Genomic DNA, 16,676 nt, shown 5'->3' with positions numbered 1-16,676 from the left:
CAGCCAAGACCTGTCTGTTCTCTTTCCCTCACCAGGGCCTGTGACCCGGGCCTAATCACCTGTGTCTCTCCTTCCTCGTCCAATGTAGGCATCAGGCCAGGCTGACTTAAAGCAGCTTCCTGCATACCTCATGTCCAATGAAGTGCCCAGCCCCAACTTCCTCCTGTTGGAGAAAACCACAGCCACCGTGACCAGGCCTCAAAGAGTTCCTGTCACCTCCCCTTCACCAGGCATTCCTGCAGCTCTATGGGCCTATCATTCAGCTCCTGTCGAATAGGGTAGAAGAGCTAGAGCTCCCCAGGGGCTCCGGCGGTGGCCTGTGCTGCAGACAAGAGCCATATATTGTGTGTGTGCACGCACATACGCACGTGTGTGTGTGTGCATGCGCACGCAAAACTTACCATTCTGTCACAGTTTACGCAGATCATCTCATCTGACCTTGAGGTAGAGAGATTATTATTAGCCCTGCTTTATAGATGAGAAAACTGAATCCTAGAGAATGTAAGCAGGTTCCTTTATCAGACATTGTGTTAGGAGCTAGAAGAATAAAATATAGTCCAGAACTCAGTGGAGCTAAGTCTTCTGTGCTCAAGGCTGCACGGGTAATAATCATAATAATTCATTCTTTCAAAAATATTTATCGAGTTCCCATTGTATGTCAGGCACTGAGTGTATATGGGAGAAGACAGACATGCTAACTAGTGTTTATTGAGCATGTGCTCTTGGCCCAGCACTATATTAACAACTTCACAGGTATTCTGTTAATCCTCAGCACAGCCCTACAGCAGGCATGGACAGGCTGGGTGACTTGCCCAAGGACACCCACACCACTAGACAGTGGCAGAGCAGGGATATGCCCTCAGGTGGTCTGACTTCCGGGTCCCACTCCTCACCACAGAGCTACACTGCCTCTCGGCTGTTCTGGTCTAACTCCAAGTCCAGTGTACTTTCTGCTGCCCCCGTATTGCGGCCACAGAGCCCGCCACTCACTCCCTAGAGAAGATGCTCCCACCGTCTTCACCCAGCCACTCCCAAGGGCTGAGGGGCAGGCAGCCCCCATTCCCGGTCTAAGACCCCGAATGCCTGCCCCCATCCTGAGCTCGGCTCCCTGAGACAGTGCTGCCTGCACCCCACCTCTGCCCGTGCCTTGCCCCTGGCGGACTCCCTGACCCCTGTTCTGGCCTCCCTGTTGGGATGGCTCCACTCCAGGTGCAGAGTGTGTCTTCCCTGCCCCCTCAGCTAACCCTGTTCTGCCCCCTCCTCAAGCTGCCCTGACTTCACCCCTGAGGTGGCTCATCCTGCATGACCCTTTAACCACAGAAAATGACCATGGATTAGCTCCTCAGTTGTTACTTTGACTTCTTCCTCCTTCCTCAAGCTATGACTTCCACACCCTCCTCTCAGCTAAGAACCTCACTTCTTCTTCCCCTAGGAGCAGACCAGGGTCTCTAGGCACCAACTGTCCAGTCATTCTCTTCCACCTCATCCTGTCTTCTCACCCATCCTGCCTTCCTCTCTTCCTCTCTTAATTCCAGGTGATCTGACCTTAGATTGCTCGTACTTTAGACTCTGTCCCCTCCATCCCCTACGCATCTTGCCCAGGTCCCTCTAAATCCATTGCCCTCCTGGGTCTTTTCCTCCTACCCACAGACATGCACAGGCCCCATAATGTGGTGAAACTGTCACTTCACTCTGTGTCCCCTGGCCAGGATCCTAGACCTTCCTGAGCCTTTCTGGTCCTACAGGGCTGCCCATCCACGCTCTCCTGCCCTCAACCTATCTCCTCTCTCCTCTCTAAGGAAACAGCTTCCTTGAAGGTCATCAGTGCCTTCCAAGTTACCAAATCCATTTGCTTATTCCAGTCCTTGGCCTTTTTGACTTCTTGAGAGCATTTAGCACTGTTGGCCATGCTTCTCTCTTTAACCCTTTCTTTCTTGATTTCTGTGTCTTCTTGACTCTGCTCTGTCTTAGGAGTCACTTGCTTGCAAGGAACAAAAATCTGCTCAAAGTAGTTCAGGAGTTTTTGGAATAATTCAGGGGAATTCCCATTCTTTTGCACTATCATTTCAAGTCTCTCCCCTGGCCTGTCCTTCATACGCACAGCCACCAGACAATGTTCTTCCAAATAGTACTGTTATAATGGTACATCCTGCCCAGAATCTTCCAGCAGCTCCCCATTTCCCACCAGATAAAATCTGAAGTCTTAGTTTACGTGCTACATCTTCCACGGTCTTAGCTGCCATGTAATCTCCAGTTTGCCTTCCACTCTTTTTCCCCGATTGTCCAACACACATCTCTGTGTCATCTAGTTAGTCTATCCTCTATTCCCTAAGCATATGTTTCTGCTTCATAGCTCATACTATTTCTTTTGTAAATGCCTAATTCATATATCTGCTATGAGCCTGTACTTCCTTCAGGCTGTAGATCAAATGTACCTTTCTCTATAAAGTCTTTACCCCAGGAGAAGTGACCTCTCCCTCCTCCTGAAAGCTTGCGATTGGGGCCTCTCCTTATTTGCCATATTAGGCTGGAGGCTCTCTGAACTGCGAATTACATCGTGGGCTAGGCAGTGTGCCTAACCTGGGAACAGGACCCCAGAAGGATGGAATGCAGTCATTGGAGAATGACTGGCTTATCTTTTTCACTCTTAAAGAAGAGTGAGGCATCCACAGGCTACTTGCCTTGCTATTCTGCCTCTAAATTGGCCCACCTCCTTAACCAAAAGAAAGACCAAGACAAAGACTAACATCTTTTTACCTAAAAGCTTCCAGGTAGTTATAGCATGAGGGAAGAAAGTTTGACTAGACACGTAAAGTATTTGGGGACCAAGCAGTTAAGCGATTTGCCTGAACCCACGGAAAGTTGATCACAGAGTTGGGCCAGAGCTCACCTCGTGTCCCCCGACTCCCCCCCACCGGACTCCTCACTGCCAACTCTCTGTGCCCTCTCGCCTCCCTGCAGCCAGTGGAGGAACAGGCAGGAAGCCAAGACCTGGACCCATTTCCAGAACATAGTGAGTCAGACAGTCACTCCACTTTCTGTGTTTACCTCTTTCTGGGGCTTCTGGAGGGGAGTGAGGAGACCTTGAGATGTATCTAGAGGACACAGGGACTCGATGGTGCCAAGGAATCATTGCCTTCCATCAGTAGGGCCTGGCAAGTCTGTCTCCAGAATGTACAGACCTAGATGAGTGACTGTCTACCTGGAGACACATCCCTCATCCTTCCTGGCACTTCTCTCCCTGAAAATATGTAGCTCCTGAGATGCTGCTCTTGCTAACTCTGGTACTAGTTGAAGGCTGTCAACCACGGGCTCCCTGCTCCTAAAGATGGGCACGTGACTCAACCTGGGCTAATCAGAGCCCTGCCCCAGAGCCTCTCACATTGGAACTGAGGGAAGAAAGCATCTGCCATCTGTGCCTAAGCTGAGGGGTGAGGCTGAGAGTATTGCCACAGGTCAAGCCTGGTGGAGGAGGACGGTGTGAGAGAGGGAGGCCAACAGAGGGAAGAGGAAAAGGAGAGGAGAAATGAAGTCTAGACAACCTTCTGGTCAGAACCCTGGTTCCGGTCACCCTGAGGCCTGGCTGTACCCTTTCTGTTCGGGCAGTTTGGACATCTGAGCCAATATATTCCTCAGTTAATTCAGGTGGAATGTTTGCCACTTGCAACCAAAGAATCCTGATTAACACAGCTTCCATACCTGTCACTTGAATCCCTCATTTAATCGTTTATGGGATTCCTGCCTCCCTGTCTTCCTCTTTTCTCAAGATAAACATGCAGTGAGGAATAGAGTCATGGTCTTCACTAAATCATTATCATCATCATCATCATCATCAACAACAACAACAACAAAAATGACTTAGCACCTGTCTTTTCCTGGCATTGTCCTAGGTATAGTGGGGGATAGAGCTGCAAATGGTAGTCTCTGCCTTCTGGGTGCTTCCATGCTCATCAAAATATAAGAAATTCCAAGGGCATATAAAACACATGCTGAGCACAGATCTTTTATAGAACAGGGTATAAATCAATCAGTCTGCCGTGGAGTTTTTACAGAACACAGACACTCATCACTACAGATTATTCTGACCTTTTGGTGCCAAACATTCCTTTCTTAAAAAACCATCCACCCCTTAGGACAAAGGTTTTTGTCCTCCATCTTAGAGTTACCTTCTTCGTCTTTGCACTTATTTATGGGGTCTTCTCCACCCTGGTTAGCTCCTAATTCAGGATCAAATTTATTTGTTTGTTTGTATGTTTGTTTTCTGGGATGCCCTTTCCAGATGTACCCAACTTACTCCCTATAAAATCCTCAACCCCAGATTTCTCATCATGCCTAGAACCCTCCCACTACCAAAGTCTCCATTCCTTTAAACTAATATCTGGCCTCTGGATATATCCTCTTCCAGGATACAATCTGTGAATCTTCTGTTTAAATGCCTTCCCATATGTTTTCTGGTCCTATTTAACCTCAGTGGCTTTCAAACAATTAAATATGTAAAAAGGAAAAAAGAGCATTACACATGTTTCCAAAGAAATGATCTATATTCAAGGTTGTACATTCAAAATGGGAAACGGTTAGACTTGGCTAGAAAGGAAAGAAGAATGAGAAGGAGAGGTAGAAAAACAGAGGTATCTAGAATCCTTGTATTTCCTAGTACCCTTCCACCCTCGGCCTCTGCATAGCCCATTAGTTATTCTGAGATCCAAGTATCACCCCAAGGAAGGTCTGGGGAGACCTGCCTACTGTGAACTGAAATGGCTGAATTAGAGAATCCCACTGATTTATAATACTCTTTCCTACTTGCCAGGGATAAGTTACTCTTCCCCCTTAAGTCTGAAATGATAGGTCATCATTATCTGCTTCCTTTTCCAAAAATTTAGTAGCTGAAAAACAATTTATTATTTCTCACAGTTCTGTGGATCAGGAATTTGGCCAGGGCTCAGCTGGGTCATTCTTCTGCTCCACAGGACATCAGCTGGTGTCCCTCACTTGGTTCCATCAGAGATGAGTGTGGATGTGCAAGGGGAGACGTCAGGCAGGCAGTCAGATATATGAGTCTGTGCTCGGACTGGGGATTTGGGTTGGGGATAGAAATTTGGGAGTTGTAGGTCATGGGAATGGATATTATCCCCCAGTGCAAGGGGACAGAGAGAGGAGAAGGGGGCCCAGGAACAGGCCTGGAGACTCCACCACGAAGAGGGTAGAGCAAGGAGGAAGAACCTACAAAGAGAAAAAGGAGAGGGAACCAGGGAGAAGGGCCCCAGAGGGCAGGGTGCACCCAAAGCCACGAAGGCAGTGTTTTAAGAGGGAATGGTGCAGTGGAGGCCCAGAGAGCTGGCCAGTGTGCCGGAAGCAGCTGGAGGCTGGGGCAGATGAGAGCGGAAAGCCTGTCCCTGGATGTGGCCACCTGAAAGCCCCCTGTGACAATAATGAGGGTGGCTTTGCTGGAGTTGGGGGGAATATGGATCGGGGTGGGCTGAGTGGATGGTGAGAGATTGAAGACAGCCTGGGAAGACAGGTCTTCGAGAAGTTTAATTATGAAGGGGCTTAAATCAAGAAGCATACCCATAGAGGATGAGAGATCAAGGGTGGGATATTTGGGATAAGAAATACTAGAGTGTGTTTGGAAACTCTCAAAATGATCACTGGAGAGTGAGAGATTGGGCCTCAGCTGTTGTGTTACTTTCCATAATGATGAGAATTTATACTTGTGTAACTCTTCACGGTTTACCAAGTGTTAGCACACACACTGTCTCAGTCTTACTGCCAGGCTACGAGGTATGTAGCAGCCGAGTCAGAGGTGAGGCACTCAGTGACGAGCTCAAGGCCACAGCCAGGAAGGGGCGGGGCCAGGCCCCTGTGCCCACCCTGCCACTCCTGGGCCCCCCACCCCAAGGCCCCTCCCTGTCCACAGCAGTGCGGTCCCAGGGGACTGGCACCAGAATTGGTCGGGGCTCACACAGCCCTGGCTGTGCCCTGCGGTGTCTCTCAGGACTATTTTCCAGTTACCACCCAGCAAATCCCTCCGCTTGCAGGCCCAGCCTTGATATTAGGGAGTCACGGCTACTTTTCAAGAGCACAGGACACTGTCCCACTCCCTGAGCCCGTCTAACTGAGCCTCAAAGCCTCTTGAATTTCTGGAAGAAAACAGCAAACTCTGGCAGGTGTCAGAGGGAGGAAACGTGAAATTCCACATCCCTCACATCCAGCCCCCCAGGCTTGTCAGCATGGGGACTGCCACCCAGAGGGACTGTGGGTGGGTTAGTGACTGTTGCTAACTTCTATACCTCAGTCGCCACATCTGCGAGATCCTGGGCTGTCGTGAGGCTGAGTGAGACAGAAGGGGGCTCGGCCTGTGCTGTCGCCCTATTCACTGCCCTTGATTATTTATATTTATCCATCTACTCGCTCACTCATCTGTACCTTGGACAGACATTCGTTGAGCACCTTCTCTATGCCAAGCATTGCCCTAGGCACAGCAATTGCAGAGATGTATGCACATGCTTCCTGGGCTCAAGAATCATCTGTTTGAACGAAGGGAAGCGATGTTGGAGCACAAACAACCCTGCCCTCACAGGAATAAGCAAGGTGCAGAACAGTGGGTATCCAGAGAAGAGATCGCATCCAGCCGAGAGGCAGTCCATTGGGGGCAAGCTTCGTGGGAGGGCGGGGAGACCATTCCCCATGGAAGGTGGCGGCTGCGGCTGAGCCAAGCCACAGAGACTGGAAAAGGCAGAGCCTATTCGGGGGGAGGGGGGGCGGGCGCCGGGGTGAGGAACCCGACAGGAGCATCTGCTCCATGGAGCAGAGGGGAGGGGACAAGCTGGTGATCCCAGGGGAGGACTGTAAGAGGCTCACACGTCAGTCCAGCAGACCCAGTAGAGGGCAGCCTGGTGGAGAGAGGAGTGGCAACTCTGTCATTTACCCCTGGCCTTGTTCAGAAGCCTCCCTAGGGGCTGTTGGTTTGTGTCCCTCAGGGTGGCGGCAGGAGAGAAGGGACCAGAGTGTCGGGATTCATCCCAGGCCAACAGGCAGGTTGAGGCAGGACTCTCTGGTGCGTGCTCACTCTGTAGCAGATGGAGGAATTTGAGCCAGCCTAGCAAGCCCACCCCACTACCCCCTAGGGAGTGCCCTGGAACTAGCACCTCCAAGTTCCTCAAAGAAGAGATGATCCAGGGCCATCTGCCCCCCCCCCCCCAGCGCCACCACCTTGCGTGCACACCTGCCACCCCAGATTCCGGGCAAAAACCCGGCTTCCGCTACGTGCGGAGCCATGCCCCTGCCTCCCCATGGCCACATTCGTCGACACAGCCTGTGACCGCCTAGTTGGTCTAACTCTCATTTTGCAGAAGAGAAACCCAGAACCTAGAGAGGGAAACTGACCAGCCTCAGGTTACAAAACGAATCTGGGGAAAAGTCAAGACCCATGAGAAGTAAATGAAATCGAGGATGAGACCATGCCTTGTGGAGTGCTGTAGCAAAGTAGGGCTATTATCTCCCCTTTGACATGAAGTTCTTGGGCATTTCTCACGGTCACTACCTTGGGGGAGGCCCCCAGAAAAAGAAATCCAAGGACTAGCAGTGTTGACATCATGGGCAGTGTGGAAAGAACACAGGATTTAGAGCCTGGAGACGGTTAGAGTACGCCACGTACCAGCTGTGTAACCTTACACAGCTCACCACCTCCCTAACCCTCAGTTTCCTTTTCTAGAAAATGCCTCATTACCCTCTTTCTGTGGGGCTCAGGTGGGACAACGCATCTGACAGTGCTTTCAACAATCCCAGCCCTCTGGGACCGTGGTGTCTTGTGAGGAGCAGCAAAGATCAGAGTAACCAGAAGACCCGGAGGCTGGGAGGACTGGTGTGTGGCACCCAAGGCATTTTCTGCCCCTGGGGGCTGGAGCCAGCTGCTGACGGTGCTGGAACCCAAGTGTTCTGTCTCTCCTGCCCAGACACGTGCCCTGGGGCATGCCATGCCCTCACCCCCCGGCCCTCAGACACTGTTCATCTGGGCATCCAGGGCGTGACCTTCCATCGCCGGGTGCTGACTCAGCTCCCCGTGAGCTCTGTCCCCTCCTTTACACACACTGTGGGTGCCAGAAGGCGCCCAGCCAGTTGCTCAGCATTCCCCAAACTTCACAGGCTCTGCATCTCCGTGACAAAGGAGAGGGCCAAGTTGGAGCCGTTTCAGGAAAGCAAGAAGTGATTTCCAAGACCTTGGAGCGGTCTTTCCGCCCACGCCATCCCCACCGCAAAGCGTTCTCGGCCAGGACAGCCAGAGGCCTGCAGCTGAACATCACTCAGGATGTACACGCTTAGGTTAAAACAAAGGCAGGAGGCCAGGACGAATGGATGGACATTGGCCAGGTTCCTTAGGAGAGCCTGGCAAGCTGGTGCTCCCTAGAGGCCGGAGGAGGCCTTCAGACATTCATGGCCACACTGCCGGAGGGTGACTTTGGGCATGGCGCTTTCTCCAGATGGAAAGGCAATGGGAAGAAACCAACTGTGCGATCCGAGGCCTTTATGACTCAGACGTGGACTCTGAGGTTTCATTCATTCAGTCATTCAACAAATATTTACTGAGCACCTAGTGTGTGCCAGGCACTGTTCTAGGCCCTGGGGAATGAAGCAGACAAAAAGTTCTGCACTCGTGGAGCTGATATTCTAGTGGGATCAGACAGAGAAGAGAGAGCTAAACACGAAGATAGAGAATTGTCAGATGCTGGTAAAAGCTTTGGGGGAAGAGAGCAGGGATGAGGGATAAGGAGCACGGGGAGGGGGTGGTGCTTGCAGGTTTCAGGAATGTGGCCAGGAAGGCCTTGCTGAGAAGCAACAATGGAGCCGTGGCTTGAACTTGGTGACAGAGGGGGACAGCCTTGTGGATATCTGGAGGAAGTGCATCCTGGGCAGAAGGAACAGCAAGTGCAAAGTCCCTGAGGCAAGAACATGCCTGGGCCTTCAGTGAAGCAAGGAGGCTATGTGGCTGCAGGAGAATGAGACAGAAGAGATTAGGACAGATGAGCATTTTAATCTTTCATATTGAGTTCCTTAGAAAAAGAGATCTAGCAGGTCCACCTACTGACTTTAGATGTGTTCATAATCTCCCGTCTGAGATGCTCATTTTATACTACTGTTTAAATGCTGGGACTCTGTCAGGAGAGAGTCATTCCAAACCTCAGCAACAAAGCCTCTACTCCTCCAGGGCTCATTTGCCCAGAAAGAGCCTGGGTCCAAGTCCTAGCACCTGACACCTAACTAGTTGTGTTACCTTGGGGAAGGGTACTCAGTCACTCTGAGCCTCAGTTTCCCCGACTGAAGCTCATCAGTGCCTCATCTGTAAAATGGGTTAATAATACAGCCTCCCACACCCACCTCACTTGCTTATTAGATTTAAATTAGTGAGATCATAAATAAGAAAGTGCCTTTGACATTGAGATGGGCAAGGTAGATGGGGGGGTAGTCGTTTTCTTCACGAAGCCTGTGGTAAGAGGGTTGTCATGGGCTGCCCATCCCCCTGTGCCACCCTGCTTCTCGTACTGTGTCCCATGTGGGCCCAGTTGACTCTTATTTTGAGTGAGTCTGTATCTGATTCAGGGACACTCACCAAACACCCAGGGACCCCTGAGGAGAGGCTGAGGCTGCCGAGGGTTTCCCCAGAATGCCCCAAGGCTGAATTGCCCCACCGTTGACCTGTCTGGGAGGATTCTAAGCCCCACTGCTGGGCGGGAGGACACCAGGTGAGCCCAGCTGCTCCTCCTCAACACCCCCTCCCCCTTCCTCCTCCAGGTACAACGGCCCCAACCTGGTTCTGAAGTATGACCGGACCCAAAAGCGACTGGTGAACATTGCAGTGGATGAGCGCGGCTCCCCCTACTATGCCCTGAGGGACCGGCAGGGGAATGCCATTGGGGTCACAGCCTGCGACATTGACGGGGATGGCCGCGAGGAGATCTACTTCCTCAACACCAATAATGCCTTCTCAGGTAAGGGGTTGGGGCCTCAGGCCTCTTCCTGCTTCCCACCCTCTACCTCCCAACACCAGCTGTGGGGAGGGCCTTCCTCAGGTTATTCTGTTATGGGCTCCCCCAGGCGTAGGCCCCTGCTGCCTCCAAGAGCTCACTCTGTCCCAGCAGAGATCCCCAAGGGGATCCCTCATCTCCCTCAGACTTTCGTCTCCCAATCTAAGCAGTCCCCCTGCCCCCATCTTCCTAACCCCCCACCCCCCACCACTGCTTCTGCCATGGCTCAGCCACTCAGCACTTCTCACTGGACAGACGGCCTCCTGGAATCACCCTCCATGCTGCTTCTAGGGAACCTTTCAAAATGCTTTGAAATCCTTCAAGGGCCCCCCACAGCTTTTAGCTGAGCTCATTTATTCACTCCACAAATTCCTGCTGAACACCTACTCCATTCCAGACTAGAGATGCTAGATTCTGGGGAAACAACTTGGAAGCAGGCAGACCTTGAGTTCATGGAGCCTTTCCCAGCCTAGAGTGTCTCAGCCGACGTACCTGGGGGTCTTGTGTAAATGCACATTTGGACGCAGCGGGTCTGGGTGCGGCCCAAGATCCTGCATTGCTAACATGCTTTCACGCTATAATGCTGCTGCTGGTCCAGGGGCCACCGAGGAATGGCCGAGGGACATTGATGCCAGAAAGCTAAATAACAGTAAGGACAATGGTAGCAGCTAACTTAAGTGGCACTGACAGTGTGCCAAGCCTGGATCTAAGCCCTTTACATTAATCAGCCCATGGGAGCCTCGCAGCAATGCACTTAGGTAGATCCTGGCATCCCACTTTATAGTTGAGGAGACTGAGGCACAGAGGTCATATGACTGGCCCACGGCCACACAACTTGTAAGTCCCAGGACTCAAACTCAGGGGTCCGACTCCAGATCCATTCTTTAATTAAGATACTCCATGGCCAGGGCACTTGGGTGGCTCAGCCAATTAAGCATCTGACTTCAGCTCAGGTCATGATCCTGGGGTCCTGGGATCAAGCCCTGTGTGGGCTCCCTGCTCAGCGGGGAGTCAGCTTGTCCCTCCGCCCTTCCCCCTGCTCATGCTTTCTCTCTCTCTCAAATAAACAAAATCTCTAAAAAAAAAAAAAAAAAAAAAAAAAGATATTCCATGGCCTTACTCAGTCCTGTGTCCTCAGGGCCTAGTGGAGAGCCTGGCTTCTAGTGGGTGCTCAGTGTTGCACAGGTTGAGGGGCTGTGTTCTTGGGTTAAAGATCAAGGTGGTTCCCAACCCCTGACTCTCACGTTCTCTCAAGCCTGAGCTCAGCCCACTAGAATGAAGTCCACTCCCATGGAACGATAACATCTACAGGGAAGTCCCAGGCCACGGTGTCCTCCTGAAACATGCAGAGCCTCATGTCCCTGAGAGGCCAGGTGGGTCATGCATCGGCCTCTTCCAGATGACAACATCCTCTTGGGTTGGTCTAGACAACACCCTGTGGTTCAGACCTGTGTATTCACCATCCTGGACCCTCCCGATCTCCCGGGGGCAGGGGACTGCCTGGCTATGGGCTCACCTTCCCTGCCTCTTCCCCAGCCCAGCACACACACACTGGCTTTCCCTGGGCCCATGTTGCCCCTACTGGTTTTTGAGGCCCGGGCAGGATCCAGCCCCTAGACTGCCCCTGAGGTCGAGCCCTGCTAGTGGCATGAATGGGAGGGAAGAGGTTGGGGCCTGTACCAGGGGAAGGGGGAGGTGGGGCTGACTGGCTCGGAGCCAGCCTTGTGCAGCCAAGGAACAATGAGCCACAGCCCCGAGTGGTGTTTTATGGGTTTTCATCTCATCTTGCCACCAAGTGAGGCCTGAGAGATAGTAATTATCCCTACACAAATATCAGGGCATGATTACCCAGCTGGATTTACTGCCCTCTCTCCAACTAAGCCAAGATTGGATTAGGACACAATTAATTGATGGGCTGATCAACGCTTTAAGTTGATCAAGGTCAGGAGGGGAGCAGCAGCAGGGGACAGCCATGGAAGGGGTGAGTCCCCAGGAAGATGCAGTAGGGCAGGGAAGCAGAAATAGGGAGAACGTGGGAGGGAGGTGGTGTTGAACATAGGCTTGGCAGGCAGGATGCCAGAGGAAGGGGACAGACTCTCCCTCCTCACCAAGCGCAGAGCACCTGGGAGGAGCGGTCAGGTGGCTGTGAGGCAGGAGCCCCTCCCACGCTCTCAGAGCATTCCACTGTGAGGCCCCGAGCAGAGGTGCTCAGCCCGAGCCGCACATTAGAATCTCCTGGGCAGCTTTTATCACTCCCAGTTCCCAAGGTGTACCCCAGTCCAGTCCAATCCAAACCTCTGGGGTGGAACCCAGTCATCAGATTGGAAAGCTTTCCAAGTGATTCCCAGGTGCAAAGTTGGAAAGGCGACCCACCCCGCCGCCAATCATGTTAGTTCCACGCTCAGCCTAGCCTCCGCAAAGTTCCACTCATTCATGAATGTATTCATTCACTGGACAAATATCTATTGAGCACCTACTGTGTGCCAGGCACTATTCGAGGCACTGAGGATACCCCATGAATGAAACAGACGAAAATCCTGCCCTCCTGAAGTTTACACTGTATCCCCAGGGCTGCCTTACATCTCTCTAGGTACCTGACTCTCGTGGACTCGAAGCTCCTTCAAGGAGGAGGGCCTACCGTGGGTGCCCCCGACCCACGTAGACCTTGAACGTCCTGAGGGCACAATCTAAACTTGATAAAGAAATCCAGGAAGAACGGACAAGCCATGAGCCATTAGGCCTGAGAGAAGTTTTGCCAACCAAGGGAAGACAAGGAGAGGAGGACGACATGGAGGCCCCCCTCCCCTCCGCAGAAGGTCCTGGGCTTCCTGGGTTTCAGGGCACAAGTGTTCATCTGGGAGAGGCTGGAGCTGGGCCCCCAGTGCTGGGGTGAGGGTGACAGAGAAGCCTCCATTCCAGACGTGCACCTCCTGGTGACCTTCTGCAGGTTCGAGGGATGTCTGTGGGTTTGAGGTAATTTTTCAGTTGAGCAATTCAATTGATTCATTGGCAGTGGGCAGGGTCGTGGGGCTGGGACATTTGTGCCATCTCAGCACTTTGTTGGCTCCAGCTGGCACAACGCTCAGCCACTGCCACCCTGCCCACTGTGGGGAACCTGAGAGCCCCCCAGGAGCCCAGCCAGCCCACCCCTGCCCATGGCACATGCCTGGGGGCCCCGTTGGCCTGCGCTGGGCATTGGAGGGACCTGTGGAAGGGTGGCCCTGTCCTCTCCCTCAACCAGCCTTTGGGATATCAGCACTGGAGTCTCCGGAAGAGGGTTCAGATCCTGCATCCTGGCGGTGGGGGTTAGTTTGTACAACCCTGAGATCTGCACCTTACTCACTGGGTGACCTCTCTCAGCCTCAACCCCTTCACCTGTAGAACATGAAAAACCATATCAGCTTCATAAGCTCAACTCCCTCCAGTGACTCCATAGACTAAATCCAGAGTCTCTGCCATGGCCTACATCACCCCTTCTGGGTGTGAGCCCGGCTGCCTTTCTGACTCATTGCCTACACTCTTCCTCTTGCTCATCATGTTCCCACCTGAGGCCTTCGTACTTGCCATTCCCTCTACCTGAAATGCCTTTCCCACCACTGTTAGCAGGGCTCACTCCTTCCCTTCATTCAGGCTCATCCTCATATGGGGTCTTACCTGAACACCTGAAAGTCATCCTCCTATCTCTCTCTATGGCCTTAATTTGCTTTATTTCTCTTCAGAGCACGCAGCACTATCTGAAAGTAGGCTATATATTTGTTTGTAGTTCATCTCATCCTCTCTTCTAGTCAGCCCCATAGGGATAAAAACTTTATCGTGTTTGCCGCTGTATCTCCAAGACCACTTAATGTCACTTAATAAACACTTAATACATATATTTGAATGAACAACTGAGACACTGAATGAAAAGCACTTATAATGGTATCTAGGATTTAATAAGTGCTCTCCAAGCAGTAGCTGTTATAATTCTGCAGCGTGAAGAAAGCCAGAGCCTTTAGAAGTGTCCAGGCCTCTCTCCTGGCCCATGGGAGAGAGAGACTCTAGGAGCAGAAACGGAAAAGGACCATCGTGTAAACAAGATACCAGCCAGAAAAGGGTACCAGGAGGGCCTGCGTCAAGGATTAAGAATTGAAAAGTAGGTAGGAGGGAGGGAACAGAGGAAGATCAACCACAATCCCAAGAAGGCCTGGGCCAACGAAACCAGCTTATGGCTTAAGTGACATGGAAACCTAGCAGCCAGCGTGGTTCAGGCCACACATTACTTGGGGAAAACCAGGTGGGAGAGTGTGTAGGACAAAGGGGGACAAGAGGCTGGTTCCAGCACCTCCCTCAACATCCAAGAACCCAGGACCTCTGCAGCTCCCCCTCAGAGCCCATCCCCCCACGGGGTCTGGTGCTGGTCACCACATCCACTGCACTGTGGGGCCCGAGCTCTCCTGCCCACGCGACCTCGGGTCACAGCGGCATGGGTCAGCAGGAACTGTGAGCCCCACCACTTACATGACGTTCAACAGAACAGTCACTGATAATCTGCTACCTTTGATCTACAAGTACCTCCCTCCTTTTCTACACAAATAGTAGCACACTCCACTCACATTGCTGCTCCTTGCTTGTTTCATTTAACAAAGAATTTCGGATATTATGTCACAACAGCACGCAGACCACGTGCTCATTCTTTGGATGGCTGTGTAGTACTCCATTGTGTTGGTTCACCACTCACCGAACCGGCCCACTGTTGATGAACATTGAGATGGTTTGCCATCTTCGGCTCCTACCGGCAGTGCTACTGAATGAATAAGCTTGTCCAACAAGCCATTGTCCACAATTGCAGGCGTATCTGTAAGGGGCATTTGTAGAAGGGATTTGCTGGGTCAGGAATATGTGTGCGTGGATTTGATAGGCGTTGCCAAATTACCCTTCACATGGACAGTCTTTATGACATTCCCACCGGCCCTGATGGAAGTGAGCATCTCCCAACATTCTCGTCAATACAGTGTGCCATCACTTTTTAAAATATTTTCCAATCTGATAGGAAAAAAATGGTATCTAAGTGTAGTCTTAATTTTCATTTTTCTCAAAACAAGTGAGACTGAGCATATTTTTATATATTCAAATCTCTTGTCTGCTTATTGCCTTTGCCCGGTTTGTCCATTGATTATTGGCCTTTTTCTTATTGATTTGTAACACCTCTTTATAAATTAGGGAAATTAGCCCTCTGTCTGTAATGCATGTTGCAAATAGTTGCCCCTTGTTTGTCATTTGTGTTTTGTCTTTGTTCACCGTGGGTTTTGCAATGCAGAAAATTTTTATTTTTGTGAACTCGGATTTATCACTCTTTTCTCTGATGGCTTCTGGGCTCTGTGTCATCCTTAGGCCATCGGCAGGGGCTTCTGTACTCTGTCGGAGAGGAGGTGCCAGTCACTGGGCCAAAAAAGAAAGGCAGTTGGGGCAGGTTGCACTTCTAGCTTCTGCCCACACAACAGATGAGCCATCTGCTCTTGAAAGCGTACCCCTGGTCCAGCAGCTCCCTCACCCAGGCCAGGTCCAGCTACACCCAGACCCTCTCATCTTGCTAATCAAAGTGTGTTCTGTGGCCCAGCAGCATTGGCAACAGCTAGAAGCTCTTCAAAATGCAGAATCTCAGGCCCCCACTCCAGACCTACCAGACCAGAATCTGCATTTTACCAGAATGTCCTTGACTTCCTGTGTCTGGGAAAGCCTGAGCTACAGGGTGCTGAGTCTCCAGCTTCTCTCCTAGTCAGCTTCCAGGTCCTCCTCAGTCCCAGCCATGCTTTCCTGGGATACGATGTTCTGATCTTCAGTTCCCCCAGCCTGGCCCCATTTGGGAAGACAAGCTCATGACCTGCTCAGATTCCCTTCCCCCATCCCCATGGGGCTTCTTTCACATGTGGGCCCATGAAAAGCAAGGATGGATGAGGCTGTCAATGCAGCACCATAAACCGTCCAGGGACCTAAAGGCCATTTTCTCAGTCCTAACACAGAACAAGTTTCCTTAGGAGCCAGGGACTAGACTGCCCTCCACCAGCCCACACTCCAGCTCTTTAATACAGGGTGAGGTGGGGGACACTTTGCAGTCAGACCACAGTTTAAAGCTCAGCTTTGCCACCAGCTGTGCAACCTCAAGCAAATGACAACCCTCAGAGTTCTGGTTTCTCTCTGTAAAACGACGAACCTATGTTCCTGACACGACTCTGGAGAGGGCTAAATCAGCTAATGTGAATGAAGCACCTGGCAGGGGTTGGTCAGATTTTCCCCTTCACGCTGGGATGGAAGGGGGAAGACTTGGGTCCGAAATTATATCAAGGTCAGGGGGAGTCTGGGTCCCTTCTTTATTAAAATGTCCTTTGCCTGAACCATTTCTTTCTTCCTCCCCATCACTGCTTTGCTGGCTTTCCATTGACTCAGTCTTGTAAAGCATTTTAAACTCCATGTCAGTTTATACAGTTGCTTCCTGGGATGCGACTTACTGAGAACCTGCAGTGGTCATGCTTTGTCATTCCCATGGATGACCCATGGATGATGCTGGTGGTGGTGGTGGTAGCGGTGGTGGTGGTGAGGATGGTCATCATGGTGAGGATAGTGATGGTGGTCATGATGACGGTGATGGTGGTGATGAGGATGGTGAGGATAGTGATGGTG

At 51.5% G+C, this 16,676-nt stretch overlaps 1 protein-coding gene across 1 annotated transcript in view; it reads left to right on the top strand.

Moving 5' to 3' along the window:
- CRTAC1 (cartilage acidic protein 1) overlaps positions 1-16,676 on the top strand; it is a 124,074-nt gene that overhangs the window by 63,070 nt on the left and 44,328 nt on the right. Inside the window, 1 exon segment of the mRNA XM_021699635.1 lies at positions 9,787-9,983. Coding sequence (XP_021555310.1) covers positions 9,787-9,983 — 197 coding nt within the window.

This window comes from Neomonachus schauinslandi, chromosome 6, assembly GCF_002201575.2.
Source record: "Neomonachus schauinslandi chromosome 6, ASM220157v2, whole genome shotgun sequence".
Classification (NCBI taxonomy): Eukaryota; Metazoa; Chordata; class Mammalia; order Carnivora; family Phocidae; genus Neomonachus; species Neomonachus schauinslandi.
Note: the sequence above shows the minus strand (reverse complement) of the source record. Positions and strands in the feature narration are given on the sequence as shown.